General features: G+C 31.5%; 1 protein-coding gene across 12 annotated transcripts in view; it reads left to right on the forward strand.

Moving 5' to 3' along the window:
- LOC139498479 (ATP-dependent 6-phosphofructokinase-like) overlaps positions 1-15,642 on the forward strand; it is a 40,652-nt gene that overhangs the window by 6,188 nt on the left and 18,822 nt on the right. For all 12 annotated transcript variants that reach the window (XM_071286872.1, XM_071286874.1, XM_071286873.1 and 9 more), the window contains exons 3-12: positions 345-422; positions 869-1,058; positions 3,333-3,543; positions 5,250-5,358; positions 5,837-5,932; positions 8,726-8,818; positions 11,147-11,272; positions 12,754-12,818; positions 14,558-14,648; positions 14,911-15,057. In XM_071286872.1, the coding sequence (XP_071142973.1) occupies positions 345-422; positions 869-1,058; positions 3,333-3,543; positions 5,250-5,358; positions 5,837-5,932; positions 8,726-8,818; positions 11,147-11,272; positions 12,754-12,818; positions 14,558-14,648; positions 14,911-15,057 (1,206 nt within the window). The remainder of the gene's footprint in view (positions 1-344; positions 423-868; positions 1,059-3,332; positions 3,544-5,249; positions 5,359-5,836; positions 5,933-8,725; positions 8,819-11,146; positions 11,273-12,753; positions 12,819-14,557; positions 14,649-14,910; positions 15,058-15,642) is intronic.

Here is a 15,642-nt window from a genome sequence, read left to right on the forward strand (position 1 = left end):
GCTAAAAATTAAAAAGTTTGAATAAAATGAGAATTCCATTTATTACGAAAATCAAGCTGTCAACCAATCAAAATCTAGGATATTTTTGTAATAAGACAGTACACTAGCTGTTGATTTATCAAAATTATACTTATGTTTAAAGTCGGCACACTAGCTGTCAACCAATCAAAATCTAGGATATTTGTGTTATAAAATAATACACTAGTGACTAGTTGCGTTTACTTATCAAAAGGATTCTTATTTTAAAAGACATTACACCAGCTATAAAAAAAATAAGTTAAAAATACTATTGTTAAGTGTATTTAAGTTTTTTTAATCTATGAAATGTTTATCATTGATTTCAGGGATACCAGGGTATGGTTGATGGAGGCGATCACATTATAGAAGCTTCTTGGGCAAGCTCATCTGGAATTATGCAAAAGGTATGGAAAATACACCATGTCATGACTTTATCCTATGCACACATGGTATCTAAATCCAGAATGAAGATAAATCAAAAAGGGATTTGAATAAGGAATAAAGTAGCTGCAATCCCTGTGCTACTCCTTTATTGTATTCCCTTGCAGTAACATTGATTTGTCCTTTGCATAATATTTCATCATAAAGGATAAAATTAAAAGTAAAAATGATTTTGCAAATTGCTGTCATTACACATTGATGTGGTGGTCTTCATAATTTTGTAAATTTTTTGGTTCTTCTTTATCCTCTTACAAAATAGTTATCAAAGGTACAAAAAAGATGGGGAGGGGATAGAATAAAAAGTATGAATAATTATATAAATATTTCTAGGTTTCCTTTGTATTTGAGATCAAACTAAAGAAGTCAATTTCATAGAAGTTAAACAATGCAAAATTTGAATAATTAACAGGGTGGAACTGTGATTGGCAGTGCCAGATGTGCTGATTTCCGTCAAAGAGAGGGAAGGTTGAAGGCTGCCAAGAATCTTATAGATAAAAACATAACAAATCTGGTAGTGATTGGCGGAGATGGTAGTTTGACTGGTGCTAACTTATTCAGACAGGAATGGAATAGTCTACTGGATGAACTTAAAGCAACAGGTACAAAAGTCATGTGATCATGAATAATGTGATGGAAAATACTGTGGATTCAATTATTTTTGGTCAATCAAGGGAATTTTGTATTTTTGCTGATAATTGATTTTGTGGTTTTGCAAAAGCCCTCAAAAATAATAATAACAGTGTGTGAAACCACCGCTCGCCAACTCGTCAAATGCAAGTAGGAATCGTATATGGCGAGTCCAGGTTCAATAGAGCTCGCCCTTGTGGCGAGTAGCTCTTCTGTGGCGACTTTGAATCAAGCCATCAAAAAGATTGTAACAAAAATATTTTTCCCGCAAATGCTATACTGTTATCCTTGACTTCTGTTTAAACAAGGACCCAGATGATACATATTATTGGCTAGATGACAGTTGTATGAAAAACCTAAACTACTCAAACTGTGGGTTACAGATAGACAAATTTACTATCATTTTCCTTTTGGCAATATAAAATGTGTTTTGAAGATTGAACTAAGAGTAAATTTTCTTATAAACTGTAAATAAAAACGTAATTATGATATGAATTTTTAAATGGAAAAGTAAGATGCTAAATTATTAAGTCAGTTTTTAAATGAAAAGTAAACAAAATAATCTTTAGGTTGTACATTGCTAATTGATCCAGCTTAAATATAACATGAAAGGAAGGAAAAGGTCTGCAAAATAATCTTTACAGTGTACATAGAATACAATATTTGTTTTTCTCATAGCATAAATATTGAAAAATGCATTAGTTATGGTAACAGTAGCAACTTTGGAGCTATTTCTAAAAATGTTGAATACGTATGATATAATAACGTCTGAATAAGGTGTCAAGTGAAAAATTTTAGACACTCTCCAAGCTGGCAAGTGGGATTTCAATTTGGCAAGTTGAAATGAAAATCTGCTCCCCAATTTGGCGAGTTCCAAGAAAAAAACGTTTCACACACTGTAATAATCTAAAATTTCGAATTAACCTTCTTTTATTTGACTTTTTGTTAAAATTCAAAAAATTTCTGAAAATTTGATTTCAGGTTGAACATAAAGAAGGTTAATACCAATACATGTACTTAAAAAAGTCCCAAAATCTGATTTCAATTAAAGCAATATTTGTTTCTCTTCACATCAGGTTTTAGGTCAAAAATGAAGATTGCAAAAGAATAGTAAATATAAACCTGAGATTGTAAAAGAATAGTAAATATAAACCTGAGATTGCAAAAGAATAGTAAATATAAACCTGAGATTGTAAAATAATAGTAAATATAAACCTGAGATTGCAAAATAATAGTAAATATAAACCTGAGATTGCAAAAGAATAGTAAATATAAACCTGAGATTGCAAAAGAATAGTAAATATAAACCTGAGATTGCAAAATAATAGTAAATATAAACCTGAGATTGCAAAAGAATAGTAAATATAAACCTGAGATTGTAAAAGAATAGTAAATATAAACCTGAGATTGCAAAAGAATAGTAAATATAAACCTGAGATTGCAAAATAATAGTAAATATAAACCTGAGATTGCAAAATAATAGTAAATATAAACCTGAGATTGTAAAAGAATAGTAAATATAAACCTGAGATTGTAAAAGAATAGTAAATATAAACCTGAGATTGCAAAATAATAGTAAATATAAACCTGAGATTGCAAAAGATGTAAAAGAATAGTAAATATAAACCTGAGATTGTAAAAGAATAGTAAATATAAACCTGAGATTGCAAAAGAATAGTAAATATAAACCTGAATACCTATTATAAAGTATTTTAACTTATATTTAGGTAATTAAATCAAGGGAGTAGAGATAATTGTACAAATTAAATAAAACATTACAATTAAAAGCTGCGACATTTAAGGTTTTGCCTGAAATTCTCACAAATATTTGAAATACAAGACATACTACAAGTAAATTATAAAATTCATTTTGGTTTTAGACCAACAAAAATTGTTTTGTTGAAATGTATTTGGCATGACTATCTGACCAAATTCTAGGCAGGACTGTATTGTGATATAAATAATGTCTCTCTTTCAAGTAAAATTTTAAGCTTTGAAAACCTTAAGGGCTATTCCAGAAAAAAATGTATGAGGGGGTTGGGAGGCACATTATATTAATAATACATGGGTGATGGGTATCAGAACAACTTTTCACACTATAATGCACTATAAGTCTCAATAACAATTGTTTGGGTGGCGGGTGCTGACAAAAAGTGCCTTCCAATCCTCCCATACATTTTTTTCTGGAATAGCCCTTAGTTGAAAAACTTACAATATTAAAAAAAATAAATGATCTTTTTATACAGACAGAATAACAGATGAACAAAGAAAAAGTTGCAGTTCCATAAACATAGTTGGAATGGTAGGATCTATTGATAATGACTTCTGTGGCACAGACATGACCATTGGGACAGACTCGGCACTACACAGAATCATAGAATCAGTCGATTCTATCTCAACCACTGCATCAAGCCATCAAAGAGCTTTTGTATTAGAAGTTATGGGTAGGCACTGTGGGTAGGTGGCATTAAAAAAATGATAAGTAATAATATATAGCAAATAATTGCTGTTAGACATGAAAGCTACTATATCATTATACTCTTGCTCTAATTTATGGAGGAGTATACAATTTTTTCCTCTCAAAATTCACAATAAATTTTGAATCTACAGGCTGAAAGCCAAATTTTACAAATATTTCAGATAGATTCCGTAGAGAGGGTTTTAAAGGCCCAAAAACATTTTTACAAGCCAGTGCTGGTGGACTTGTGGTTAAGCACAAAAACTGTCTGACAATCTGTCCTTTGGTTGGTTTTCCTCCATATGCTCACCCTGTCCTTAAACAATATAGCTTTCATTATTCATTTGAACTACAAATCGGAGCTTTCAGAAATTTGTCATCCAACTTTATGTGAGCATGTTATATCATATGATGCATTTTCACATCTATCTCCAATCAATTTCTTAATAACAGAATACTTTTAAAAATATATAAAAGAATCCTGTATGAAAAACAAATATTGGTTGCATTTTTGTGATGTCTTGACATGAAACAATGTAATTTACAGATAGTCGACCTTTTAAACTAGTCATAGGATATTATTAATTAGTATACAGTCGACCTCGTTGTGTCGAACTCGGTTGTGTCGAAAACTCGGATGAGTCAAAGTAATTTTGCGGTCCTGGTAAAATTCCTGTTTGATCAATGCATAATTACCTCTGATGAGTCGAACTTGGTTGATTCGAATACTCGGTTAAGTTGAGTAAATTTTATAGTCCCGTCGAAGTAAAATTAATGAAATTGACCCCGATGTCTTGAACTTCGAAAGTAAGAATTTTCGAAAGATGCAGACCTAATGATCATGATGAAAAAAATTTAAGTCGGATGTATTTCTTATGTCAACTAATCATTTTAAAAAGAGATCAAAGCTGAGTAAACATACTTGTTTGTATAACGGTTAAAATGACATGTTTATGGTGGACGCTAATTAACACCTTCGTTGATCGTTCAAGCGGAATGTAAGTGTGTTGAACATTTTTCACCTGAGATAAAAACGAAACGAATTTAAATGACCCAAGCCGAGATTAAATGAATCATTAGATTTAAAACTCATTAATTACAATAGATAAAAGGATTAGGGCTATTCCAGAAAAAAATGTATGGGGAGGTTGGAAGGCAGTTTTTGTCAGCACCCGCCACCCAGACAATGGTAATTGAGAATTGTAGTGCATTATAGTGTGAAAAGTTGCTCTGATACCCATCACCCATGTATTATTAATATAATGTGCCTTCCAACCACCCCCATACATTTTTTTCTGGAATAGCCCTTAGGACAATTATAATAAATTCATGATAATTTAATGTAAAAGCAATCGACCTCACCAGAGACCATTCAGAACTTATTTCGTGCCGCACATGATTTCATAATTTATAGCGACTGACCTTTGTAAATATTTGTGTAGACTATTGATTTTATTTGTTCATGATTTGTATCTGTACTTGTGTTTAATTATTACGAAGGACCAAAAATGCAGATTGAATGGAAAAGGCACTCTGTTCACTGTATCTAGTTTACACAAATCTCATACTGTATTTCATGCATTCAAAATTTATGACAACACACTCGACCTCGGATGAGTCAAACCTCAGATGAGTCAAGTACTTTGGTCCGGTCCCTTCGACTTTGACACAACGAGGTTCGACTGTATTTGTTTTATTTTGATAGGTACTTAGCCTTAGTTGCTGCTCTGGCTACAGAAGCTGACTGGGTATTAATTCCAGAATGTCCTCCAGATAAGGGTTGGGAGAAAACACTATGTAAAAAACTGTCAGCTGTAAGTATTTGATATTGCTGAAGAACATAAGTCATTTTAATAGCGCTGTTAATGTGGATTATTTTTTTACTCAGCATATAACATGTATCAGTTTAGTTTTTATGAGTTTCATGGTTAAAGGTTAACCAAGAATTCAAATATTAAGAAAAATACAAAAAATTAATGTTTCTTAGTTTTTAAATAGGTATAGTAGGCATAGTTTGGGATCGAATGGTTAATAATATTAAAAGAAAAGCTGTTGTGTTGTTAATAGTTCTTGCAGGATTAATTCGTTTTGTGGCAACCCATCTGTACAAGTCAATTTATTTAAATAATGTATTTAGTTATTGAAATATTACATGACATAGTTATAGTCTGACATAAAAACATCTATTTTGTGTATTATTTGCATTTGTTGTAATAGGGTATGGGATAATTTTTATTCTCCAACTCATATTCAAAGGGAGATAACTTGTGTATTTTATTATTTATATTATAGGAAAGAGAGATGGGCCTGCGTTTGAACATAGTCATCATAGCAGAAGGTGCAATTGATATTGAAGGCAATCCAATTACTGCCAATATGGTTAAAGATGTATGTAAATTATTTTATACAAGGACAATATGAAATGTATTTTTATCCCCAAAGCACTCCGACGATAGTAGAGGGGCATTATGTTTTCTGGTCTGAGCGTCCGTTCCTTTGTCTGTTCGTCCGTCTGTCCCGCTTGAGGTTAAAGTTTTTGGTCAAGGTAGTTTTTAATGAAGTTGAAGTCCAATCAACTGGAAACATAGTTCACATTTTCACAATGATATGATCTTTCAACGTGATATTTTGATATACTGTAAATTCAAAAATTAATGCAATGTTTTTATTAATGTGACAAAAATGCAACAGTATTAGGTTTGCAATGATATAAGCTTGCATACATAATTTCAACAAAGAAAAAAAAAACATTATTAAAAAAAAAAGAAAAGAAAGGATAGCACAAACTTGGTGAGGTACATGTAAATCCTTATGAAACCTTAAGGGAGTTCGCTTCTCAGTTTCAAAATAATTAACTTTTCAAAACACTAGAAAATATTGATAAGGGATTAATGAAGGAATCAAAAGAGTAAAGAAAATATATAGGTCACCGTGCTTGTTTTCGAGATATAAGCCATTGAAATTTTGGCGGGAAAATGTTCTCTCTTGACTTTTCATAGCTTTAACATTGACAAGTTTAAGTCCTCAAAAACTAATAAAAAATAATTAAAATTTTATAAGACTTTAACAGTCAGTTTATCATTATCAGGGGCGGATCCAGGAATTTATTAGGGGGTGGTCACCTTTTAAAAATCTTAAATTAAAATTCAATTTTTTATGGCCCCTTATAGGAAGATTCTGTTTGCCACAAAGCAAAACACACTTGCATCAATAAATGTTTGAATATCAGTAGTCCTTTGCTCAATGTTGTCAAGAAAAAGTTGAGCTTTTGCTCTAGCTTCAGTATGACTTTTTTTACATGATTTCTCATCACGGCCGAAATGATCGTTAAGTCTTGTACTTACATGTGCCATATCTGTTAGTGGTTTGCATGATAATGTTCCCAAACTATCAACCCCAAACAGAGCACAGTATATGCAGTAAGCTCCTTCTTGTGAAGGTGAGTACACTAGCCCATCATAGCGATTTAGCCAATTCAGCTGAAACAGTCTGTTCTTTCCTGCATATTTTTTTTATAGGTAAAGTAAAGTAATCTTTATTTATTTTAAAGTAAAGTAATCTTTATTTAAAGTCGGGTTGCATATATACATAATAACAAAGAACATGAGCTCTTAAGAGCTCTTTAACCGACTGATATTAATAAACTAAAACATACATGTAATAACATCAGATACACATACAACACAAACATACAGACATCACATATATATATTGATACATAGATAGCACATAGATTACAAGTCGTTGGTTTTTCAGAGGGGGCTGATTTGTGGCGTTTCCTGAAGGAAAGAGGGTATAAGTTACTACAAAATTGGAATGAACGAAACTTTTAGACAAACAGATGATGGAACGGGGGTATTCATTCAATATAGAATATTTATGTGAATTTAAAACTTTAAAATTATTTTTGAATTTTGGCATCACAGTAAAAAAATATTATTGGTCGAGAAAAGTTTAAAACTTTAAAAATTTAGATAAACGTATTGTAAAAAAGTATAAATTACCTGCTAAAAACATCTAAGATTGAGGACTGTCTCTTCATTTTTACACCTTAACATCAAAGAAATCGACCAAGTAATTAGCGATTGTTGATTACATGTTCATTGTATAAATGTTCCAGACCGTATGAGTATTTGGACCGTACGCGTACGGTCTGACTGATATTAAGAAGTTGGTCAAGCTTATTAGATACAAATGTATATAACAGATCAACATGACTTATATCTTCAATAAATATAAAAAGTTCAACAGCATTTGACATAAAAACTTGATATTTTAACTATTTAAAAAGATCACGCTTATTTAATCTGTTAATCTCCTGTATTTTGCAGGCCGGTAATTCATTAATTACAGCCCAGTATGCTCATTGAAATTGAAGTTATCGGAAGTAAACATAATGTGGGAGGACAATTGTTTTAGAATATTTATGAACTTTACAAAAGAAATGCATACGCAAAGGAGCATGCATTAACAAAACATGTAAATGTAAAAAATACGACGTTCTTAATAGAAGCAAGTGTCACCTTCGGCGAGAGTAACAAAATAGAATTCACGGATATACAATTAAGCAAATATTTAATTTCAATTGTTCGCTTATTCACTTTATCATCGGCCATCTATTTTGTAATAATAACAATTTGTTTAACTAAAAATAAAGATTTTGATAAATGTTTGTTTAAATTTAACCCATATGATCCTAAAACGTATGATCAGCTGGACCGTACGCGTATGGTCGGACCGTACGAGTATACGTATACGGTCCGGAATGTACGCGTAAGGTCCAAATAATCATATGGTCTGGAACATAAACATACCTGTCAAGGTACATGTATTTAGCCTTAAGGTAAGTAATGACATGATTATGATAGACAAATTGATTTGATCGACGAATTTATTTTTCAAAATGTTCAAGGTGCACCATTTTTGCAAACCCAGGGGGTGGTCACCGGCACCGGATGACCACCCCCTGGATCCGCCTCTGATTATACATGTAAAGGAATTATAAAAAGAAAATTGGGGGTCACTGGGGAAAATTTGTTCAGGCATTCAAATGGATAAAACCAGAGGATTCTGAAAATCTGACTTAAATTCCAAAACATGACAAGCGAGCTTCCTTAAGCACAGGATCATTGAAGTTTAAAGTTATTACCTTCTTCATATGTCATCATTTTTCTCTTGTAGCTTATTACAAATGAGTTGAAGTATGATACAAGAGTTACTGTTCTTGGCCATGTACAACGAGGAGGAAAACCAACAGCTTTTGACAGAATTCTGGTTTGTTCATGAAACATTCATAATTCACTATGTGATTTATATATTATATATTTGATTTTTGAAAAACAAGGTTTTTAGGTTGATTATGAACTGTATAATATCTTGCAAGTAATTTTAAGCTTTCATTTTTCATTCAACACTAATAAACTACATTGTATATGTTAATTGTGAACTTCAACATCCTCTTAAAAAAGTTTTAAAATTAGTGCTGTTGGAAATTTTATTATTTTATTATATTTTTATTAAGACTTTTAGTACTGTAATGACTGTATTTGTAACTATAATAAGGCCAAATAAAAATATATGAGTGGTTCCAGTAACCCTACCGTCCCTACTTTTTAGGCTTAAAAATAGCCTACCTAAAGATTTTATTGTCATTTTTCATTAAGCACTGTTAAAGTCAGAATGTTGCTCCCATAGACTCGATGTAAAAAAAAACCATAAAATAAAAAAAATCCCTACCTACCTACCTACCCTAACTTTTTTTCAGATCTAACTGGAACCACGCATACTTTTTTATTTGGCCTAAGAAGATGTGGTATGATTACTGATGAGACAACTATTCAACCGAGTCAAAATAACATAGAAATTTACTTAAGTCCACCAATTGAGTTGATTTAATTTGGAAAGTGGAGCTAGGTAAATGAAATATTTGTGACAGAAAACCACATTTATAGTGAGGCGGGTTTAAAATGATATACTGTGAAAGTACTTTAATTCGTGGGTATCAATTTTCGTGGATTGAGCAATATTTACATGTTCGTGGGTTTTTAAATTCGTGGATTTTAGTATTCTAAAAAAAAAAAATGAAAAGTTAAAGCCTTTAGAAACAAAGGTTACATATAGTCTGGATTGAAGGAAATTGCAAAGTAAACATTGACCCGTGTAAATCGTAGTGATAACACTTATTAAACCATGATAAAGTGATCAACAGATAAAAGACCATCAAAGGTGTTAATTAGGCCATAAACATGTCACCTATTGAAAATAGTAACATAAACAAATGCTATAAACGTATCTTGAATTTTGTCAAATAATTCTTAACAAAATCAAGCCAAGCATGAAATTATTATTTTCCATAAGTATGAGAACTATGAGGATATAAAATGAACACTTTTAGATCATACTAGCATATCAATACCGGAAATCTGACTTTCATCGATAAAAAATATTTTTTATGAGAATTAAAGGATCAAAAGTTGTACAGTTTAGATTATTAAAGATGAAATTGGTATAATCCTGCATGCGGTTGTAGTTATGTGACTGCCATTAAAGTATTCTTAGATTTGGCGTACTCAATATATTCTCTAGATCATATCAGTGGTCAAACCTACCGATGGGGATCTTTCCATGTCTTGATTTGGACAGTGGTTGTTTTATTTCGTTGGACACTTAAATTCGTGGATAAAGTCATCCACGAAAACCATGAAAATTGGTACCCCACGAATAAAAGTACTTTCACAGTAGTTATTTTCTTTCTAAAGCAATTTCTTTTTTTTTTATAATATTTCATACTTGGAAAATTCAGGGACACCTTGCGTTTCCTTTGGCACCATAGCAGTCAAACATCAAAGCTATTTTTTTTCTGGAAAAAAGGTAAAGGAGTAGGTCCAGTAAGACCCCTTTTTTGGCCCCAAAATATAGTAGTTTTACAAAATTGTTAAAATGTAAACTTTTAGTTATTTATTAGACAGTAGAATGCTTCTACTACATAAATATGAGCTGTTTTCGACAATACAATGCACATATGTCGGGTACTAGCACCATTAAGTCATGCTATATTACTGAAATCTTCACAATTTTAGCATTTTAATTAAAATTTAGACGGTTTTCGTGTAAAATGAAAGTGGCCGCATTCGTGTTCATCCTTAATACTGAAATGTAAGTTGTATTTTATGATAATACATAACATATATAAAGGTTGAGGATGAACACAGATGCGGCCACATTCAGTTTTGACAAAAACCATCTGAAAAGTGACAAGTTTTGGCATATTTGTTAGATTTTTCATATTTGAGCTTGAATCGGGTCGTTTTTAATGACTAAATCAGTTTAAATCTGTCACACAAACTAATTGATTCAAATGAAATAGACACTTAAGTGTTTGAAAAGTGGTCAAAATCTTTCGTCAGATAAACCTGAAATTTGAGGCCAAAATTGGTCCTTACCGGACCGGACCTACTCCTTTTTCAGAATGATATAAAGTTTGACAAAGAAATAATTTCATATATCATGTATATATGATATCATTAAATCAAAATCTTGAATGCAATGAATTGTGTGAGAATGTAAGTTTTGCAATTCGTAAACTGTTTCAAAATTTTGCAGGGTGCCAGAATGGGAGCTGAGGCTGTACTTGCCCTGATGGATGCCAAGCCTGATACACCAGCATGTGTTGTGTCTTTAGATGGCAACCAGACAGTCAGAGTTCCTTTAATGGAATGTGTTGAAAGGGTAAGACTTTTTATTATCGCTGTTTTGTGCATTTTTCCTTTGATCTTTTTTGTGATAATTTTTCATATCATGCTACTCCCTTGAGATGGAAAATAATTGCTAGAAACTTAAGTAGGCATGTGGCATTGCTAATGAAATTGGCATGAAATTGACAAAGCTGTCATAGGTAAAATAGTGATAAACAGATTATCATTGGTCAACTCAACTTGATTGCTTTTCTCCCTTTTGCCATACTGGCTCAAGCGAGAAAATCAATCTCATTGAGGTGATCAACAACAATGTATAATTATCTCCTTCTACAAAGCACAAGATGCTTCAGAGTAGCAGTTTGGATGTTTGATATGAAAAAAAGGTGGGTTTGACGAGATATACATGTACCCCATCGTTTATTCCTCCCATAAAATTTTGTCCAGTTTTTCTCAAGAACCACAGATCAGAAATTCTGAAAAATACTTTGTGATGCATTTTCAGATTTTATAAGAAATTTTCCCCTTTACTGAATTCAGTAATATTCTTACATATAAAAGCCATGTATATAGTTTTCAATGTGTTTATCTCTTGAACTACAAATCAACGCTTTTTGAAGTTTTAATTCAACTTTGATATGAGCATGGTTTGTAAGATGATGCTTTAAACATCCATTACTCATCAACATTTTTTTTGTTAAAGTAATTTTTCTGATTATTTTGGAAACAATTTGAAATGTCTGAATTTTGTAGGCACTAGTAATTATTTGAAATAGTTTGGTATTAAAGTATCATTTAGAAAAATATCAGCTCCTTGCCAAATGTATACATTTTGATTTTTATGCCCCATTACGATAGTAAAGGGGCATTATGTTTTCTGGTCGTTCGTCCTTTTGTTCCTTCGTGTGTCCTGCTTCCGGTTAAATTTTTGGTCTAAGTAGTTTTTGATGAAGTTGATGTCCAATCAACTTGAAACTAAGTGCACATGTTCCCTATGATATGATCTTTCTAATTTAAATGCCAAATTATATTTTTGACCCTAATTTCACGGTCCACTGAACATGAAAAATGATAGTACTAGTAGCCATCCGTGTACTATGGACACATTCTTGTTCTGATTATTTTGGAAACAATTTGAAATGTCTGAAATTTGTAGGCACAAGTATTATTTGAAATAGTTTGGTATTAAAGTATCATTGAAAAAAATATCAGCTCCTTGCCCAATGTATACAATTTGATTTTTATGCCCCAGCTGCGATAGTTTATGTTTTCTGGTTGTGTCCGTTCTTTCTTTCGTCTGTCCCGCTTTAGGTTAAATTTTTGGTCAATGTAGTTATTGACCCCAATTTCACGGTCCATTGAACATAGAAAATGATAGAGCAAGTGGGGCATCTGTGTAATATTGACAGTTGCTTGTCCATTATGATTTTCCATAAGTATATAGACCACAGGGAGTCACTTGTATTTATTCTTGTTTTTTGATGTTGTTGTTCACAATAATTTCTATAATTTCAGACAAAAAGTGTACAGGAAGCTATGAATAAAAAGAATTTCCAGGAAGCTGTGAGGTTAAGAGGAAAGTAAGTATGATTTGATGATTGGATCTTAGAACAACTTGAGGTAACAGTACATTAAAGATATGGATAGTCCCATGATTTCACATTTTTTATGACAATCTATACTATTAAATGAGAAGACCTTATTTTTGTGTTGCTTCTCTTCCTCCCACAATAAATTGATCATCATGCCTCTGTGACCTATAGGTACCATGCATAGTCGCATTTGTCATCCATTCTTGTGACTATTCAGTTTGGATTATTTCGGGAGAAAAACGAAAATAAAGGCATCCGGATATTCATTCCATCATCAGACCGACTTTTATGCCAGACTTTACTACCGGTTTTAACATTGAGAACCAATCGTATGATGGATAACAAAAATGAAAAATAAATAGGCTAATCAGAGTGTTGTCCATATTGTGGTTTTTAGATCGTTAGAACCACTACTATTATACCTCGGTTTAAATACACATAATTTTTATGAGTACTCGAACAGGGACAGAACAATTATTTTTGTGTTTATCTGCATGTACAGTATACTATGATTAAAATACTACTATAATATATATAGACACTCTATATAATATAGCAGTGATCGCCAAGGAGAAGAAACTTAGAATTAATAGTTGATAGAAAATTAAAATACACTTTAAAATTTATAATATGGATACGAATGTTCTTAGCAGAGACATAGGATGTATTATATGTCTCTGTTCATAGTATACAGAAACACGAAAATAATGGAATATAACTGAAAATAAAATGATAATGGAAAAGAAAGAGAGGGCTTAAAAATATTGTCCTGTCTCTGTGTACCTATATGACTTTTGATATCATTTCTTAAATTCTCCAGACATAAAATCTTTTACAAAAATTCTTCCTAAAAGAGAGAACATAGTACGTTCAACCAAGCTTAAAATGTCCGCAATATCGCTTTTAATTGAATAGGACTTCCGGTTTTAAACTTGCACATAAATTTCATATTAAAGAGTACTCAGGGACAGCACAATAATTATCGGGTTGATAGAGACTCTCTCTATAATATAGCAGTGATCGCCTATGAGAAGAAACTTGAAATTGACTGTTAATAGCAAATACAATTTATTTATATATTCATAGTATACAGAAACATGAAAATAATGGAATTTAACAGAAAAAAATTAACGGACTTTGGAAACAAGGGAGAGGGCTGAAGCTGTTTCCAAGTACCTATGCATTTTGATACCTTTTTCTGAAAATCTCCAGACATGAACTCTTTTACTGAAATTCTCCAGACACACAAAATCTTTTACAAAACTTCTCCCTACAACAGTATACATACTTTCAACCAAGCTCTAAATTCCTGCAATTTTTGCGGGTGTGTTCTACTTCTAGTATATGATTTTAAGAATATAATGAAATAAGGAGTTGTGATATGATTGCTAATTAGACAACTCTCCACCAGAGACCAAAAGATATAGACATTAACAACTATAGGTCACTGCACAGCCTTCAACAATGATCAAAGCTATAAGCAGCCCCCAAATGACAACTTTTAAAAAACTTATACTATAAAACTAACAGCCTGATTTGAAAAGCAAATATGATATTCAGTATAAATGACTACCACTGGCTCCTGTATTATAAATCCGATAAATAAGGTGGAATACAAAACAAACCTACAAAATGCATTAATTTTGAAGAATTATCTATTGTACATGAGAGCCAACAAGAAGATTTGGCATTTTAAGATTTTAAAGATACTTTATTTTGTATTTTAGGAGTTTCCAGAACAATTTAGCAACATACTTAAGGCTCAGTAAACTTCGGCCACCCAAAGTAATGTGTGATCCCACTGGTCAAGTGTGCTCAGTAAGTTAAAAAAGAAGAGTTACAATTTACTATTACCCATTAATACACTGTTTGCTAAGTTTAAAAGAAATGGTCTTTCCTTCAATTTCTTATTGCCTTTCATGTTTAGTTTAAGATCTAAAAACATTTAAGTCAATAGGGTAATCTCTTTTGTGAGTGAATTCATCATGTTTAGTGACCTTCATGAATGATTTTTATGATTTAAATGATTAATTAATATTGTATCAAAGACTTTGGCTCCAATTTTATGACCTTTTTTCAGAGTGGTAAAAAGTTAGCCGTTATGAATATTGGAGCCCCAGCTTGTGGAGCCAATGCAGCTGTCAGATCTTTTGTCAGATTTGCTCTAACAAAGGGATACACTGTACTAGGTATCCATGATTCATTTGATGGTCTCCTTTATGGTGATGTAAGTATACAGGAAGTTTTAAGAAGGGAGATAACTTTTTATAACCAATTGCTAAATAGTACAATTTGTATTTAACTATAGCTAGTATTTGTATAAATGTAAGTTGAATACTTTTATTGTGTTATATACTTCATATTCTAAATAGTATTTTATGTAACAAATGTCTAGATAGAATTTTGTTTTAATTATGAAATATCTCTTTATCACAGGAAGTTGATTAAAAGACAACATTACGTTTGAAATTTTAGTCTTTTTACCTTTAAGAAAAAAGATAGTTTTAAAGCTTGTCGTATTTAGTTAAGATATTGAAAATAACAAGATTTTAGAGGGTTTCAATGTTATACTTTTGAATGGTCTTAATGAAACTTGCTTGGTCCAACATTTTTTTTACTTGCAGTAATATGGTATTTTTGATAAAGGTGACTAGGATATATTTTCTGAGAAACAAAAGGTCTTCTCAAAAGCAAAGGATGTTATTGAAATATTATTTTAGCGTGAGATTGTTTCTTATGTATAATTTAAATTTAATAAAAAAAATGTTTGCATGTAACATGCTATTTTACATTTAAAAAAATAATTTGATTA

Source organism: Mytilus edulis, chromosome 12 (genome assembly GCF_963676685.1).
Source record: "Mytilus edulis chromosome 12, xbMytEdul2.2, whole genome shotgun sequence".
Classification (NCBI taxonomy): Eukaryota; Metazoa; Mollusca; class Bivalvia; order Mytilida; family Mytilidae; genus Mytilus; species Mytilus edulis.